The sequence below is a fragment of the Acanthaster planci genome, linkage group LG21, assembly GCF_054643075.1.
Source record: "Acanthaster planci isolate LZ-2023a linkage group LG21, COTS_SCS, whole genome shotgun sequence".
NCBI lineage: Eukaryota > Metazoa > Echinodermata > Asteroidea > Valvatida > Acanthasteridae > Acanthaster > Acanthaster planci.
The window spans coordinates 1,159,347-1,177,283 of record NC_141797.1 but is presented as its reverse complement, the minus strand read 5'-3'; the positions used below and the strand labels follow the sequence as shown (position 1 = coordinate 1,177,283).

The 17,937-nt window shown below is 41.1% G+C and overlaps 3 protein-coding genes across 4 annotated transcripts in view; 2 read left to right on the top strand and 1 right to left on the bottom strand.

Moving 5' to 3' along the window:
• Positions 1–373: 373 nt before the first annotated feature.
• Positions 374–8,098, top strand: LOC110982414 (methenyltetrahydrofolate synthase domain-containing protein-like). The gene is made up of 6 exons (XM_087131282.1): positions 374–525; positions 2,975–3,078; positions 3,652–3,765; positions 4,595–4,708; positions 5,464–5,554; positions 6,717–8,098. The coding sequence occupies exons 1-6, from the start codon at positions 522–524 to the stop codon at positions 7,082–7,084; spliced, it is 795 nt and encodes a 264-aa protein (XP_086987408.1). The 5' UTR covers positions 374–521; the 3' UTR covers positions 7,085–8,098.
• Positions 7,388–10,799, bottom strand: LOC147795663 (protein kish-A). The gene is made up of 3 exons (XM_087131283.1): positions 10,643–10,799; positions 9,764–9,873; positions 7,388–9,433 (listed from the first exon to the last, which is right to left on the bottom strand). Exons 1-3 carry the CDS (start codon positions 10,643–10,645, stop codon positions 9,328–9,330), a joined length of 219 nt encoding a protein of 72 aa, XP_086987409.1. The 5' UTR covers positions 10,646–10,799; the 3' UTR covers positions 7,388–9,327.
• A 790-nt stretch (positions 10,800–11,589) lies between these two features.
• The window catches only part of LOC110982355 (EF-hand calcium-binding domain-containing protein 4B-like), a 51,228-nt gene continuing 44,880 nt past the window's right edge, over positions 11,590–17,937 (top strand). For both annotated transcript variants that reach the window (XM_022240702.2, XM_022240701.2), the window contains exon 1: positions 11,590–12,010. The gene's annotated coding sequence lies outside the window, so the exon portion shown is untranslated. The remainder of the gene's footprint in view (positions 12,011–17,937) is intronic.

The window sequence follows — 17,937 nt, the reverse complement described above, 5'->3', positions numbered from 1 at the left end:
CTAGGGTGATAATTTTGAAATATTCATGTTTGAATGCAGTCTGGTGGTTTATGCCAGTAAATAGGTCCAAAATGGCCTCCGCGAACCGAATCAAGATTTGTAGGCTGTGAAAGTCTCTGCTATTAAAACATTTCGTGGCTCATGGACTTGTTCAGAAGGAGAATGAAATCTAGGAGCAGGACTGCCGGCTTGTTTTTTTTCTAACCGAGTATCAGACCAAACGGGGCCCTCAAAATTGCTCTATTTTGGAATGCAGTGAAGCGATCGATTTTCTAAATCACTGTTGCGGCTTATTTGCGGTATGAACAATGAATGACCGGCGCGCACCGGCGCGGCGCCCTCTAGTGGTTTTTGTCACCTATCTCAATTTCACTGGTCCCAACTCTGCGATAATTATAAAGCACGACATGCGCCGGGTACTGGTTTAAAATCAACATGTCAGCGCTTATCAGTGCTGGGTGGTATTTGCACAGATGTTCCAATTTTAGCCTGTCTTTGATGGTTATAAAGATGTAATCCAAATGGGTGAGTAGAGACTGATTTAATGTAAATTGTAAGTAACCAAACAAGAAAGGAACTGAAAACTCTAGGAAAAAAATGGCCAACCCGATGTCAATTGTCAGCACACGCCATCTTACATTGTCTCAACATACATGTAGGTCTGTTACTTTTTGTTAGTGTTACATGTGTTAGGAGGCTCATTCATCATGTTCATAAATTTTCAGCTAGGCTTAGGTCATGTAGGCTAGACCTGTAAACAGGGCCCTTTGTATACTCCTTTGTCGGTACACTGGGCCCTGAACCGAATGATTTTTTTTTTTTTATAAACCTGAAGACTCGAGCACATTACTGGATAGGCAGTTCGTGGATGGAATGCATTATAAATGAAAAACACACCCATCCATGAAGAGCGCCCCCTAATGCTGTGGCTACTTGTAATTGTGGGGCTAACTATCCCCCAGATTGCTATTTGCAGAAAATATGCCTTGTCCTTGTGCATGTCATTTGGAGGAAAACATGTTGCCTGATGCTGGCGTTTCCCCACTCTGGACGAATTTTGGCCTGACTTGCACAAAACTGATGGCTGTTCCGTATCACGTCACAGAGAGCAAGCTGCGCTTCAAGTTCAGCGATTTGCCGCCAGTGGTATTTGACTAGACAGGGAACCAGCTGAAGGTGGTGTTGCGCATCAGCTGCAACACAAAACAGCTGTAATTATAGTCTAGACTTCCTTAAAATAAATCTTACCTGTGCATGTACGTTCGGTTTCTTAAATTGAAAGATAAGCCTACTGCACTTTTTTTCATGGTTTATGGCTTTGGACGCACTGGATTTTTTTTTCTATGGAAATTAAGTGTTGCGCATTAGCTGCAACACAAAACAGCCGTAATTTTCCACAACTACTTGGTTCAAACAGCTACTCTTGCAGATCTGAACAAAATTCGTATGTGCTGAAGTCTGGTTGCATGAACTAGACAGGCTCTCTGTACAGGCTACCATCAGTTAACCATACAAAGGAGTCTGTGTAATGTGCAAGTCGGGCCAAAATTCGTCCGAAATGGGGAAAACGCCAACCGAAGGCAAAATTATTTCCTCCCAATGAGGAAAAGGTGAGTTTTCTGCAAGTACAACTGTACATGTAGCAACCCGGGGGATAGTTGGCAGCGTAAGTAGTGAACATACATGTACCTGTGCAAGGCCAGGTCATAAGATCCAGCGGATGTCTGATAATATCCCCGGACATCCCAGTAACTTGATCGAAAGAAATCACTATCAATTGGCACGGGGCCCAGTATATAGATGAAGGAGTACATACATGTACATGCATGTACATGTATCCATGTACGTACAGCCTTGTTTACGGGTCTAGGCTTATTTTTTTTCCTATTGAACGAATCATGAAAAAATTGAAGTGATCTTGGAGAGGTCATACGAAACATTCTGATGTACCAGTAAGTTTGGATTCCATCAGACCCTGCAAAGCAAAGAAATATTTCGTTTCGAAGCAGGGATATTTTGAGAAGTTTTTGGGTGTAGGCCTAAATGCAGAATAAACTGTAATTTCTTGTACTCCAAAATGAGTGTGGATTTTGACTGGAAAGCCTAAAATTCTCATTTCCATGCTTTTTTTCAATGAATTTAGTGCTTGCTTCACTAAAATTTCAACAATTTGGAAATTGGAAATGACATCTAGGACGTAGAGCGTGCGGAAAAAGACAAAATTTTAATTACATTCTCTTATTTTTATAAAAGAAAATGAGTTCCCAAATGAACAGCGCCCTCACTCATTTATGTGAGTCCCTACCGGGATTGAGGTAAATGATCGGTGATGGAATTTCACGCAAAGTCCACTTTTACAACCTTGAAAACGGTTGCATGGTAGGTTTAGGCCATGAGACCAGGTGTTTTTTTCTTTTAAATCTGACGTTTTTACCCACTAATCTCTCATTTCCACCTGACAACGATCACACCGTTTGTGCTTATCACATGCGTCAGGCCATTGGCCAGGCTTGTTCAGCACTCCACATGTCGGTTTGACCATTTTCGCTGTGAAAATTTATAGCCTAGACTTCCTTAAAATAAATCTTACCTGTGCATGTACGTTCGGTTTCTTAAATTGAAAGATAAGCCTACTGCACTTTTTTTCATGGTTTATGGCTTTGGACGCACTGGATTTTTTTTCTATGGAAATTAAGTCCGATCTATGTCTAGGTCTGAATTCCATCTTGTGAATACGAATCCACAATAGTCATTTACATGTACCTGTAAGTTTAGAAACAGATGAAAATTTTTCATCCTAAATTTTCTGAGTTACCCTAAACAGTCACTGCTCGTGTTTTGTTGCCATGCCGGCAAAAAAGCAAAGGATATCGATGCCAAATATTCACTGTCGTGTTGTGAAGAAAATGATGTTTGGCCTTTTGTAATTTCTAAACCAGTTTATTCTGTTTGTGGTTTTCCTCTCAACACACAGATATTACGAAAGCATCGATCAGACAGAAAGTTTGGAACTTTCTCGAGGAGAAGAACATTGCTTGTTTTCCAAGACCTGTCCACCATCGGATCCCAAATTTCAAGGTTGTTTCAATATTAAGAAAACTGTTTTTGTTGCAACACATTTGAATTTACTCTTTTTATTAGAGGGGGCGTTATCGGCCTTCAGAAGAAGCACTCTTCAAAGAGGGGAAAATATTATGTGGACATGTGTGAGTCCACACGACGCCATCGTACCCTGCATTATGTGAACTTCTTTTGTGTAGAGGTCCACACTATGTATGACACACCTGCACGGTGCATCGGGCGAAGAAGTTTGATGCACTGGGCACTCAACAGCAGCCAAACAAACTGGCCGTATTGAGACAATGGGAGGTACAGTAGCCCCATTGAACATTGCCACTGTTGGATCTTGTGGTGACTGGCAACCACAGACTCCCAGGCCGTTTGGCCTTGGGGAGAGTTGACCTGTTGGATCTTGTGGTGACTGGCAACCACAGACTCCAAGGCCGTTTGGTCTTGGGGAGAGTTGACTTGTTGGATCTTGTTACACTGGGCTGGCAGATGATGTAGATTGACGTGTCTGGCAGGGTTTCTTGCCAAAGTAACATGGAGAGTTGGAATTAAAGTAGAAAATTCTGTGGTTGTTGCTAACAGGGAGCTGCAGCTGCCAATGAGAGGCTCAAGGACCTTGAAGCTTTTCAGGGAGCGAGAACCGTCAAGGTGAACCCTGACAAGCCCCAGGAGCACGCCAGGTTTCTCACCCTTGAGGTAGGCAGAATATGTCAGGCGTTGACTCCGGTACGGTCTTTGTAAATATGGTAAGGGGGGGAAGGGTACAGGACTTGGCAATACATCGTGGTGATGGTGAGATTGGATTTGGAGTGATGCAGTGAGAGGACTAATGTGGTGAGTGGTTATTTGATAGGGATACTGTGTTGATTGGGTGACACCTGATACAAGTAGTGTAGTGATAATTGGGTGATGTGATCATGGGAGATGTGGAGGCACTGGTTAGTGTGATGTGGTGATCTGGGTGATCTAGATGATGTTGATGGGAGTAATGTGGTGATTGGGTAGATTGGCTGATATAGTGTCAGGACTGATGTGGGGATGTTGGTGATTGTGACAATCGTGATGGGAATACTGGGATTGACTGACTGGGATTGACATGGTGATTGTGTGTAGATTGATGGGATGATATGGTAATAGGGTTGATGTGATGATGAGGTGAGTATGTCGCGGTGATTGCCATAATATGGTGTGCTGATCGGATAGTAATAATGATAATTGATCCTGCTGGTGATAAGTTTGTTGTTGACCACGTAATGATTGTCATGATGAGTAAGATCGTGAAAGTGATTGCCATCAGCTTTATTAAAGAAATAACATCAACCATATGTATATAATGACAGTGGCATCAAAGATGACCATGACTTTTTCTTAACTACTCAAGCTACATCTGAAAATATATTTGACAATGTTATTCATGTAATGGCAATGACAGTTATATGATGACAGTGACATGCCCTGAAAAGATCGTGTAAGATACATGTATTAGCCTCGGAAGACTGAAGTTGAGTTTCCTTTTGACAATCAGGCTCGCAAAACATTGCTTGTGCCAACTCCTCGCCTGCGCACTGGTTTATTCAACCGAATCGTACCACCATCCAACCCGAGCAAAGATGACTTAAGAAAGTGTTCCACGTCACGGGTAATTATGAGCCTTGAAAGTTATTCCTCAAGATGTGTTTCTTTGAGATGGTAAAGGCCTGTTACTCCTGCATCACAGATTTGTACAATGGTTTTATTCAGTGCTTGAAAAAAAAATCCCCCATCATTTGATTGGTTGGCTGTCAAATCACGTGTCATTGAATTACTTTGTTCCAATCTACTTGTACTTCTCAGTCTGTCACTTTTTTTTAAAGTATGCTAGTTTGTTTTTATGCTAAATCTGTACTGATATTTATTTTATTGATGTATTTTTACCTGTTCAACCGCACATTTAGTGTCAATTACAGGATAAAGTGGAAATTAAGCAGACAACGCAGAAATGTAAAGTTTTAGAGGTGAGAGGAAAACCCTGGACGAATAGTCCAGGGAAAACCCAGGACGTCAGGCAGGGACTGAAAACCCAATCCACCTGCTGACCTAGGTGGGATTCACACCCAGGTCCCAGAGGTGGAAGGCGAGGAAATAACCACCACAATCTGACTCCCCTCTCAAGAAGTAAACTGAAGTCGGCAAGTTCAGTTAAAGACTGTTTTTTCGTCACAGTTGTGAAATCATTTCTAAGTATCCACTGCCATTTTGTTGGTAGCCTTTCTTCTGTATAATTGTAAAAAATATATCTGTTGCTATGAGCTCATTTTTCACTCTTGTCTGTAAGGTTTTGCGTGAAAAGTTGTCGTACGTTAAATGCTTGCATTGCAGGAATGAAATATTTGAACGAGTCTGTGTTTTTACCAGGGTGTCAGAGAGTTCAGCTTGCCGATTGGCCTGGACAGTCACATGACAGTGGACATTATCATCATTGGATCGGTAGCCGTCAGCAGAAAAGGTAAGCAACGTGGAAAAATTATTAAAATAGTTTCCTCTCTGTCAGTGTTGTATGCAAGCCCATCACAAGTCCTTTCAGCCACGATTTAGCAAGATTTAAGAGATGAACAAGACTTCTTGCTCTGCTGAAAATTTCTTTTCCTTTTAATGAATAATTTACTTTTTTAAATCATTGTAAGATTTCTGACGCTTTTTTATCTGAATCTGCTTGAAGCAAGCCTCCATAGTGCAATTTTTCTCATAGAAAACAAAATTTAATTTTCCCTTTTTCATAAATTTTGCATTTGAATATTCACATTCGAAAAATAATATTCAAATATGTGACTATCAATTGAATATTTGGTTATTCGGATATTCAGCACAGCCCTACTTGTGCTGGACTTGTCATGGACTTACAGGGACTTGTATGGACTCGGATGCAACACTGCTCTCTGTTACCCTCGAAACATCTCAGTATTATTCGTTCTTATTACCCAAGCTTGGCTAGAGAAATACTTCTTCTCGTTTGATTGTGCATTGGAACCCTCTTTTTACCATGAATTAACATACAAATAATGAATATTTGTGAGTGCATTGGTAAGAAGTAAGATGCAGATGAAATGTTCCATTCCACTCAGCTTTGCCCCGTGAAATGGAACATTTTACCATTGCATGAATGGGAACATTAATTATTTGCCGTATATGGTACCTGCATGAATCTTCATCATCCATTGTCTTCTGATATTTCCTCTTCTGTGGGGAGAGCAAACGGTCCTTGGGTATTGACGTCCACCATTTTGTGAAACGCCACCCACTGGTAGTACTGTGTTAGGCTGGTTCCCAACCCTATCATTTCCCTCATTCTTTAATACATGAAATGGGGGCAGGAACCAGTCAAGTGACATGAAGTTCTATTCAAGGGATGCCATTGAATAGAACAAATAATTTAATGTCATGTGATCAATAATCCACCAACCAGATGACGCGAATTAGAATTAATCCAGGTATTTGCAGTTACACTGCACGTTTGAACAAGTCACTGCTACGGTAGCACACAATCAAGAAGACACCAATCAGATAAGAGGAACTCAAGGCATTGTCTGATTATGAGATAAGTGAACAACCATGGCATGTATTGTTTTTATATGAGGATGGTTTGAGGTTTTTATTTTTTTTGGAACAAGGTTATCGGATCGGCAAAGGGGAAGGTTACGCCGACATGGAGTTCGCCATGATGTCCACCATGGGTGCCGTGGATCAGCATACGACCGTCGTGACAACTGTCCACGACTGTCAGGTGATGGACGACATACCAGACCACCTGATTGGGTCACATGACCTCACTGTGGACTATATCCTCACGCCCACGCAGACAATTCGTTGCGACCGCGACAAACCCAAACCGTCGGGCATCGTGTGGTCCAAACTCGACTCGGAGAAGTTTGCTCAGATTCCGATTCTGAAAACGCTACGGGACAGGGAACAGAAAGCGGGGAAGGATGTCAGACTCAAGGACGAGGTTGTTGCTGGTGCTGGAAACCATGGCAACTAGATAACTAGCATAAAGAGCACCGGAGATGGACAAGGCACTGCGATGCATGTAACTAAATTAACTTTTGGATTTTTTGCCCTGCTCGACGTGTATTAGAACACTGTATACTCAGTGTTTGCCCCGAAGGCTTGTGAAAAAAAAAACGTACTCGGGTGGGACTCAAATCCACGACTTCCTGCTTACTAGTGCAGACGTCTTAACCACTCAACCACCGAGCTTGCCGGTGTCGGCTGGCTGGTTCAGTCAGATGCAGGGGATTTGGGGATGCTGAGGACTGCCTAAGAAAACTGACTATTGGTAGAGTTCAAGAACTTTCTTTTTAATGAGTACTTTGTTGTACATACACTTTGAAAGCTGAAGTCAAATCTACTCTATTTCTAGAGGTGAAAAGGATTTTTTAGAAAAAGAATTCAAAGTTGCTCCTCAAGTTGACCAATGGTAGTACCACGCTCATGCACAGGATATAGGCACACTTTAACCCTAACCCTCCTGAATCCTTCACCTGTTGGAGGATTGAGGAGGGTTGGGTTAAAGAGCACCTCTAAGGAACCATATTTTCTCTGATTTTATCTGTTCAAATTAATATGGAAGCAACCAAATTGAATGCAGTGTCATTTGTCTTCAGAGCTCAACTATAACAAGCTTAAAAGGGCTTTTTTACAGTTCATGCCAAGATCCGAATGTAGATTGCGTCATTCTGAGAAAACGAGGGTTAACTCCCACTCTACGTTCATAGTGAATAAACCGTTGTGCATGCCAAACAATTGCACAATGCATGTTGTGCTGAGAAAACATGTTTTAGTGAGAGTTGCTTTTTAGATTCATCGCATTACAAACCAAGTTGAAGAATGTACACAGTGTGTATATGAGTGTGGTACTGGAGCAGCGTTGGTAACTGTGCGAATTGGCTAACAGTAAATTTCAGTGCCGCTGTACATAGGTACGTGTCAAATGTGGAATGAATTACCAATGATATAGTAATATTTATTGAATAAAGTATGTTGGTAAAGCTTACCCCAATGAGCAAAGTTAATTGTGGTTTATGTAGGGCTTTGTGTTCTGTTGTCATACCAAATATTCGCAAACCTTCAACGACCTGCAAATTTAAATGTCAATATACAGTTTAACCTTGTTAATGAGAGCTTTGTTAATGATACATTGTATAACAAGGAATGTTTAAATTCCAAATCCTTTGTTCCTCGTTTTAAATCCTGTAGATGGGGGTCACTGTATAGCCAGTGAATCTGCAAAGTCCAAAGGACGTCTTATTCATGAGGATCTACTGTACTCATGTTTCTTTTTACCCAACAGAGCAAAATCTGCCCCCCACGACCTTTCTTCGATATCATCACAATGCATTGTTTGTTGAAGCAAAGCCCTCGGCAGTTTTTCTTAAACATCTTACAATCGTTTTGACACCAACTGTATTGGAATACTGTTCTCCTGCAACACCCATTTTTCTGAGACGGGTCAGCCAAAACCGTCAACTTTTTCCTTTGCGCATACCCTGTGGAACAAAAGCACTGGCCTGCAAGATGGCAGCCATGCAAACCCTCCATATGCTCTGACAGGATGACATGAATCTTTAGATAAATGTCTGCACTTTGCGTAATAGAAAGAAAAATTTAAACCCCAAAATACAGACACATATTTAAATTGTCTATACAAACAAGATCCAACACAATGTCAAACAAAGATGACACCCTGCTACAGTCACTAGTTCTTCTTCGGAAAACGTTACAGTTGGTGGTTTGGGGTAAACAGCATGACCCCTGCATACTTGTCACAGCTTCATTCGTGGGCGTCGCCAAGATTTTGTCCGGGGGGAGGGGTAAATTTCTAGAGAGGGGTGAAGCGCTCACCAGCAAGGTGGTAAACCATTAACAGTCGGAGGGGGGAATTCTGAGGGTATTTTCAAGCAAAGTGGTGATTTTTGTTTCCCTCTGTGTCAGGTTTTTTTCCACAGGGTCAAGTCCTCCACCCCTGGATCTCCCTTCCTTTCACATTCATGGCTCCGGTAGCTACAAAATGCCTGTACAGATGGAAGAAATATTCATAGTTTGTTGCTACCGCCTCAAGATGGAAATGGTGGCAAGACCATGAAATCTGTTGCTTGCTGATGCTTCAAGTACATGTACGTGAAGCCTCTAGGGGTTTTCATGAGGGAGTTTTCATTTTTCAGTTCGAAGTTGTTGGTGACGACTGAGCGAGTTCCAACATGGTGTGGTCCCAAGCAACGGTTGTCACGACCAGAAGAGGATGCTGAATGCCATGGCAACGCAGCAAACAGCAATGTAGGGGCTCTTTCTCTCGCCAATCCGGGCACACTTCCAGAAGATGCCCAGAAAGCTGGAACGAGAGCAGCCAAACAAAACGATGTGATTGCTGTTTTACCTCATACATATTCATGATGAAGAGCACAATTCTCATTGGTCATTTAACATCACATGCAAGCCACTGCTTTTGCTGTTTTCCAGATGTGCATTCAAGGATCCACACTTGTGTCAGATATGCAAGTACAGTGAACTATTTCAAGGGAAAAGTTTAGCATGTGAAACATCCATGTAACTGGCGTGTGTGAGCAAATACCAGTGCAATAATGTGAACAAGCCCGCTCACAAAAACAGAGGGCCAACGAAGTGCAGCGCGCCATGCAGTACTGATTATACATGGACTCACCCTTCCTTGTTCTTATCCAGGAGGCGTGGTGCCAGACCTCTGATGTACGCACAAGTGCAGATCAGGAGAAGCACGACGCTGAGTAAACTCTGGAAGTTGAATAAGGCAGACTGGGACGCAGCAAGAAAGAAAACAAAATTAAAACAGCTTGAGGCAGACATTAGGCCCTTAGAATGAAATCTTAGCCTGTGTAAATATTCATGACGGCCACGTACATGTACATTAAGTCCATACAATTGAAATAGATTAACCCTAACCTTCCCCAACCGCACAGAATTAAACAGTAGTAAAGTGTTTCAATCTGTGGAGATAGGTCTGGTATATGGAACTCTTCCCTCTCTAGACATGCTAGACGTGGTGTGGAAAAATTCTGTACTCGTGCCACTTTCCCGACACTACTGTCCACGTGTTTTACTTCTCATAGGCCTAGGCCTAACCAGCTAACAATCATGGCAACCTCCATTTCGTCAATATCGCATAAAGTATGCCTATAGCACATAACATATTTCCCAATCCATCCAAACCTATGGCACGCTCAACTTCCATACTTACCTCAATAAACAAATGAAACTTGAAAGGTAGGCCTAGGCTGAGTATTTCATAAATTTGAGCTGAAAAATTTGCCCATGAGAACATAATTTTTGCCTATGCGATAAGTGGACGACGACAAAGGAATTATCTGTACTTGTGGTGATCTTAAAAGGTCCTAACAACAAGTACAACAATGCACTTTTGCAGGAAAGAGCAACTGAATTATGCTGTCCGTAATCTGGACAACCATGACAACGTGAACTTTGCAATAACTCCTGCGCTAAGCCTTAAAATTAATCCTTTAACTAATGCAAAACCAAAGTGCACGTGGGCCTAGTCCGTACTTACCATATTAATTGTATCTGTATCATGTAAAAGAACGAATCAGAACATTTCAGCAAGTTTTATATGACATTTTGTTACGGCACACGAAAATCACTGCTGAGTCTGCCGTAGTCCACGTCTACACTCGTTGATGTGTTTTCCGGCTACGGCTTTACCATAATACGCTTGTCTATCGAAGCTGGCAGCCAGCGGCTTCGTGCAATGCCCATACAGGTGTATCTTGTATCGAGCCGTAGCAAAATACTCCTGACGGTCAAGTTTGTCGCTAGTTAAGGAAAGCCGAGAGGGGTCGCACTTCCCTTTTTTCTCTCTCGACAGCTCATGCGTTTGTTTACAGATATAGATGGGCGGGTCTTGCAGCACTCTTGGTAAAAAAAAAAAAAAAACCACAAAACAGTGTGAATCCATAATGTCCGAAATTTCATTTGCCGTATAAAGTAATAGAAACAGTTCACAGGAAAAACTGGTTTATTATTTTCAATATGTGTTTTTAAGGAACATTTAATCAGTAATTTTTCTTGTGTAGCCGTGGAAAGGAATCGTCCTTCCTCCATGGTCTACAGCGAAGGGTAAGGTTGTTGGTTTGGTTTGGTTTGGTTTGGTTTGGTTTGGTTTCTTTTATACATATATATCACACAGCTAACTACGCTTGATTGAATAAAAAAAATGTCGTTCGCTTGATTGACCCATAGGAGCTTGGAACCTAGCTAGCTCTGTGATAGGCCCGACTTTTTTTATTGACGATCACTTCACAGAAGATGCCGAGTTTGTTAAGCATATATCAACGATGTGTTTGTATTATCATTATTCCTAGAACTCCAGCTTCCTTGTACCTTGAATTTTTAAAACGATCCAAACTAATAACTTTAATAAAAAATAAAAACAGTAAAACGCCACAGAAAAAAGCGCCTATCAAATTGTCAGCGAATGAGGGCGGGCTACACAAACACGGCATCGATCGAAAAACTTCGACAGCAGACAAAAACACCTGTTTGGATTTTTCATCGATTGGGTCGCTCCGCCTCTATACATTTACCTACCCACATCAGGCTGAAATGTCCATGTACATGTAGATGCCTGCTTTGCTTCGATGTATCGATCAGGATTCAATCGGCCCTGGGATATTTACGACTGGGATGTAGGTGTCCGCAATTTGTTTGCTTTTCTACTGGGATTTTGGGTGGATATCGCCAGATCTACGCGCGTGGCACAGTGCATGAAGGTTGAAACTTAAACTCGGACCGGGGTGCAATTCAACTATTTATCTGAAATCGGATTGTCAGTAGATTCACTGCTTCGCTTTTGCCAATTCCTCGGCTAGCTCTCGTCGCTTCCAAGATTGCCTTAAATGTTGAAGGGCGTTTAAGAGTGGTAAGTCGTTCCAAAGTTTTGCCTGAAATGAAGCCGAGCTTGCGATTTGAACTTGAAATCATCCGACCCTGTGAATGATGAATGCTGTTATCATGGAAATGCCCAAAGTTGACATGTTCTGTGCATAATATTTTGGAATTCCATATGCATGTAAGTGGGGTCGGTACATGATGTACCGACCCCTCTTATTTTTACTAGACATTTGACATGTTTGAAATCAATAATAATTTATGACCTAAAATGTCAGAGTTAGCAGGAAAAACATTGGCACACCTGTATGTACATAGAAAACGCTTGGAATTTTTCAGGCTAATCTTCATGGTCTGTACATGTACATGTACATAGTGGGTTTGTGCACTTGCTGCCAAGTAGCATCCGTATTGAACTCTGTCCTTTTTGTGTTCATTTCTTTGCCTTATTTAGTCATGCTAAAATATATGTAAACATTTATCATGCCTATGAAGACACCGTCACAGTGGAAACTGCAATTTTGTGACATGCCAGAATCAATTGATCCGGAGCGAGTGTGACCCACCCCAATTTCAGTTTTTCAGATTTTTTCACAGCCATGTTGCCTCTGTTCCAGATAATTCTGCTGAGCTCTGAGCTGGTTATTCAATAACAAAAAAAGGCACAAATGGTTAATCAGACAAGGAAAAAACACTGAAATGGAACTCTGCTATGTTTCACTTCTGTTGTGGGCGGTTACCCCCACGTCAAATGAAATGAAAAGAATCAGACTTCAACAGGTGTTACACATATACATACATACATATACGCTTGTCTGGACAATAGTAATTGGTTCTGGCGGTATGAGAGTTATTCAGACTCCGTATGACGATGTGGAATGCACCCCCCCTCCCCCTTCGAAAAAGGCCACACCCCTTAATTTAAAAAGGCGAAACCCCTTAATATTTACTAGCCTGTAGTTTTCATCCAAAACACAGTTACCTTTGTACAAGTACATGTAAGACACACTGGCAGATCTGGGGAGGGGGCAGATGGAAACCTGCCCCTCCCCCAGCCAACAATTTTTTTGAAAATAATAATGTAATATATGCAAATTTTAGGGCCAGGTTCATTTCCAGTACCTCACATTATTAGGGCAGAGTCAATTCAAATAATTCACTATTTGCATAATCGACCTTCAGTTTGATTGAATATCCAAATATTCGGTCATACTGACCGGCATATTGTTGATGAGCAGTCCATGTGTACATGAACAAAATTAGTTGCAATAATGCGCACAATTGTACATGTTATTCGCTGTAATAGCTTCTCACGTCTGGGAGTATCTTCAGCCAAGATTTAGCGAGATACTACAATACTTCTTGTCCTCTAAACTTTTGTAATGAATAAATTAATTTTTGAATCGTAAGATTTCTGTCGCTTTTCATTTTAAGTCTGCTTGAAACAAGCCTCCACTGTGCAAAATTCTCCTATAAAACAAAAGAAAATTCTCCCTTTGTTTAAAATAATGAAGTTTGCATTCGAATATTCGATACTCGATCGACTACCCAGATATTCAGATATTTGGCACAGCCCTATGGAATATCTTCCATAAATTTTAATAAATAGTCACTAAGGTTTAAAAATCTGGCCCCAAAGCATGGCAAGTTCAAACAGTTTGGGTGTTTCCGTTACCATATGGCACAAGTGCATGTGTACCAGCTGTACACTTTACATTGTAGATCAACACCTACTGTACGTGTACGTGTAGGCCTGAGTGATGTTCTACCTCCCCTCCCTGGTATATTAATTATGATTCAAGTACAAACACTCCATACACATGATCCTGTAATATGATACTGAATCAGTGTGCATACAAGATGCATGGCAGTTAGTGTTGGACAGCAAACAGGTTGCCCTGGCTTGTTATATTACTTGGCTGGGTTTCCTTTTTATTTAAATAGGGGCTGAATGCTGACGGATATGGGTACCATATTAGAAAATGACAGACTACATGTACACTGTACATGTAGTGAGTGATAGCAGTGTGCATGCGTGATTGCTGGATTGACCAGAAAGACATGTACAGTAACAGGGGAAAATGAAACAGAACGGAGGGGGGGGGACTTTTGGGAAGCCCCGACCAATATACGGCCATAGTACTTTTTTCCTTTTTTAATTTCAGCAAAATGAATGAGGATAGAGCTCTTTTTAGTTTTCAGGAGGGTGGGAGATTTTAGCAATCTACAGGTCTGTTGAGTCCAGGGAAATTTGGGAAGAGTATCACCGGTATGTATACATGTAAATTGGCAATGGCATAGTACAGTGTACACGCACACTGTACACATGTTAGCAAGCATTTCCTACATGTACATGTAACAGCTCTCCAGCCCTGGGTAAATTCCCCCCCCCCCCAAAGAAAAATGTCTGTGAGAGCTTAATTACCACTACATGTAGTATCTTTGTGCGGTAAATCTACGTGTACAGCATGTAGCCATGCAGTGGCAATATGTATGTACATGTGTACGGAGACAGTGTACAGAATTTGTCCCTATCAATTAATTACATGTACAGGGTAAAATGCAAGTATGCACTAGTCCTACATGTAAGCTTAAAATACTCTTGGAGGTCAGTGTACTTGTGTAAATGTAGTGAGCACCTGTCCAGTTGCGTCACCGGTAATACTAATGGGCTTGTGAGCAGGTGTATTATCAGGAATGAAACAATGAAGAGCAAAGAATAGAGAGATCGAAAAGTTTCCCTGTTTACAAGCAGCACTACACATAGTTAAAGTACGGTACATGTACCGACCGGTAGGTATGTACATGTAACTCTTAAATCATGTACATGTACATGTATGTTCTAGAACGTTTCTTAACCTCTTGCCACCAGGGAACCGGTACCGGACACGTACATGTAGGCCTGTGCTTTATATGTGTGGCTGGGGTCTCCAAAAATCCGACAAAGGGAACTGGGTCTTGTAACAAAAGACTGTACTCAGAACAAAAGACTATAGGGCATTACCAACATTTTTTCACTCTCAATAGGGGAACAAATCCAGCCTTGTTTTGAAACAGTATACCATGGTTTTGGGCATTTAGCGCGAGCGGATTACCACCGGGGACAAAAGCGCTCCACCACCGCAGCGATGAGCCACACAGTACCGCTGCACGCTAATCTGGCCCCTATTGACATGATTGAAAAGAGGTCAGCAGCACACAGAGCCAGGTTAATGAACGAAAGAAAGTTACAGTGCATAACACCGCCAATCTGGACTCTTTTTACAAGGCTGCAGGCCTGGCTGAAACACATGTACTCAGGTGTCAATGGATTTTGTCTGTCAGATTAGAGTAGCCACCAGACAGTCATTTGTATGGGTGTAAACGTCCATTAATTGAAATGATGAATTTTTGAAGAATTTTGAAATCTGAATATTTTGGAAATGTCCCGTTTGTGTGCACTGCATTTTTCAAACCACCCGGCAGCAAGTGGTTAACTAAACTCAGACTTAAACATGGCCTACACGTATTTTGCATTTTATATAATTTAATATCCAATTTCACAATTGGAAAAAATTCAATTTGGAAATAATGTTGGCATTGGTGACTGAGTGGTTTGGAATTGAAACAGTAAGAGGTTGAATGCTTTTCACCCACACCTTTGAACAAAACCATAAATTTTGAAATTTCCAATATTTGTCCTGATAGTCATGATAGTGTACCAGTATAGCTCGACAGACTGAACACCGCTGATCCATTCTAGAGGTCAGAGGTCACTACTGATTTACATACATACATGGGGTTTTCTGAGCTGCAAACTCAAAATCTGTCTACAATTTACGCTGTACATGTTTATGAGTGAGAAAACTTCACTCACTGGCTGTAAAGTGTATTTAGTCAGAAGTACATGTACATGTACTTGTATTGTTGGGCTGAGTCAATTCAAACAATTCACCATTCGAATATTCGACCTTCAAGTCGATAGAATATCTGAATATTCGTTCGTACCGACCAGCAGATTGTTGATGAACAATCTATATAAAATACAAAATCAGTTGCAATATCACACACAATTATACATTTTAATCACTGTAATCGCTTCTCACGTCTGAGAGTATCTCCAGCCATGATGTAGCAAGACTTAGAGACGAACAATATCTCTTGTCCTTTAAACTTTTGTAATGAATAAATTAATTTTTGAATCGTTGTAAGATTTCTGTCGTTTTTCATTTGAGTCTGCTTAAAACAAGCCTCCACAGTGCAAATGTTTGCATTTAAAGCCAAAGAAAATTCTCACTTCATTTTCATGAATTTTGCATTCGAATATTCAAATTCGGAAAATAGTATTTGAATATTCAATACTCAATCGAATATCGGGATATTTGGCACTGCCCTGTTGTATTTGGTAACTTGTAGTAATATGCTTCGTTTACTACACAAGATGTACACGGAGTCCAGGTACTATATGTACATGTACGTACATGTACATTGAAACATCTGCTCATATTGTCATAAAGTTACATGTTTGTGGAAGTATCAGTCAAGAAAAGTTAACGTACATGTACATGAGTGACAGCAAACTCCAAACTTTGGGCAAATTTTAGTGCAGATGCAGTTGCATAGCACTGAGGTTTCTGCCTTTAATTACATCACACTTTGGGTAATAAATACATGTATGCCAGTTTGCAAATTCCTTAGTTAGACTGACTTCTCAAAAACTGACACTCAGGTCCACGAATCCAAAGGAGCATCAGGAGGAACTGCGTTCAGAAAGAAAGCCTACATTGCATGGGTCCCGTAAGAGGATGGGCAACTTTGAATTGAGAAAACAGAAACTTGAAAATGACAAGAATTTGAAAAAGCTACCCCGTTCCTCAACATCACTCCAGCCCTCGCAGCTTCTGCCAACGAACCGCGGATGAGCCGTATTTAAATTTTGGCAAGGTACATGTACATGAAATTTTTCCGAGGGACGCTGAAAGCCCGGGCGAGAGAAGTTGCTGGTAGGGTGCTGGTGTTATTCAAAAGCTGTAAATCTTGTTACGATGATGTTGGGAAGTTTTTCGGCAGTACAGGTGGAATATACACTGTGTACATGTACATGTACATGTACAAGCAGACTGACACATTTAACGGGGTTCCCCTGGGCATGCTGGGGTACTGTATACACGTGTGAGGTGGTCCAACAAATTTTGCCAAAATTCTAATGCCTAAAACAAAAGCGAGTGTTATTAAAAAAGCTTAAAATCAATTCTATAGGTCAATAGTACCAGTACATACATGTACATGTACATGACTCCATATTTCTCATCTAAAATAAATTGATCTTATGTCCTGTGTCCTTCCTTATCATTCTGAATGATTTCAAACTGATCTATTTCAAAACATCGAACTCACATGTACTTTGCCTCTTCCTTCCCTCTTTGTCTGTTTTAAGTGTGATGTGGTAAAATTCAACAAAAAAGCCAGAGGTGGTCACTAAAATCAGTGAGCAAGGTGAGGTAGGCCGCCTCACACTTGAATAGGCAGGGATAACACTGCTCTGTAATATTCAGCAAGAATGTAATGCCCTGGATCATTACACATGAAACAGTCTAAACATAGCCAACTGAGACCAAATGAACTACCTGCACGTAATTTACCCTCAGCATAATTCATGCACAGTCCACTGTATTATTAACACAACTGTATGCACTGGTAATTAAAGTTCACTACTTGATAAAGGGATCGATGCTATGCAGGTGGGATGCTTTGCTATCGTATGGGATGTTTGAACTCAATTGAAAGGAAATATGTAGCACAACTCAACAAGCATCTGAATGAAAGGAAAGCAGAAACGTAAATGGGCGTAGTATACCGGTTGGTAACCCCGCAGTTGGGGCATTAGTCACGTCCATTCTCCTGAGCTGCACGTTTAAGATCAGCAAAGCGCATTTTTATTCCCTCATTAAGGTTCCCAGTTTAATCACTTTGCGTATG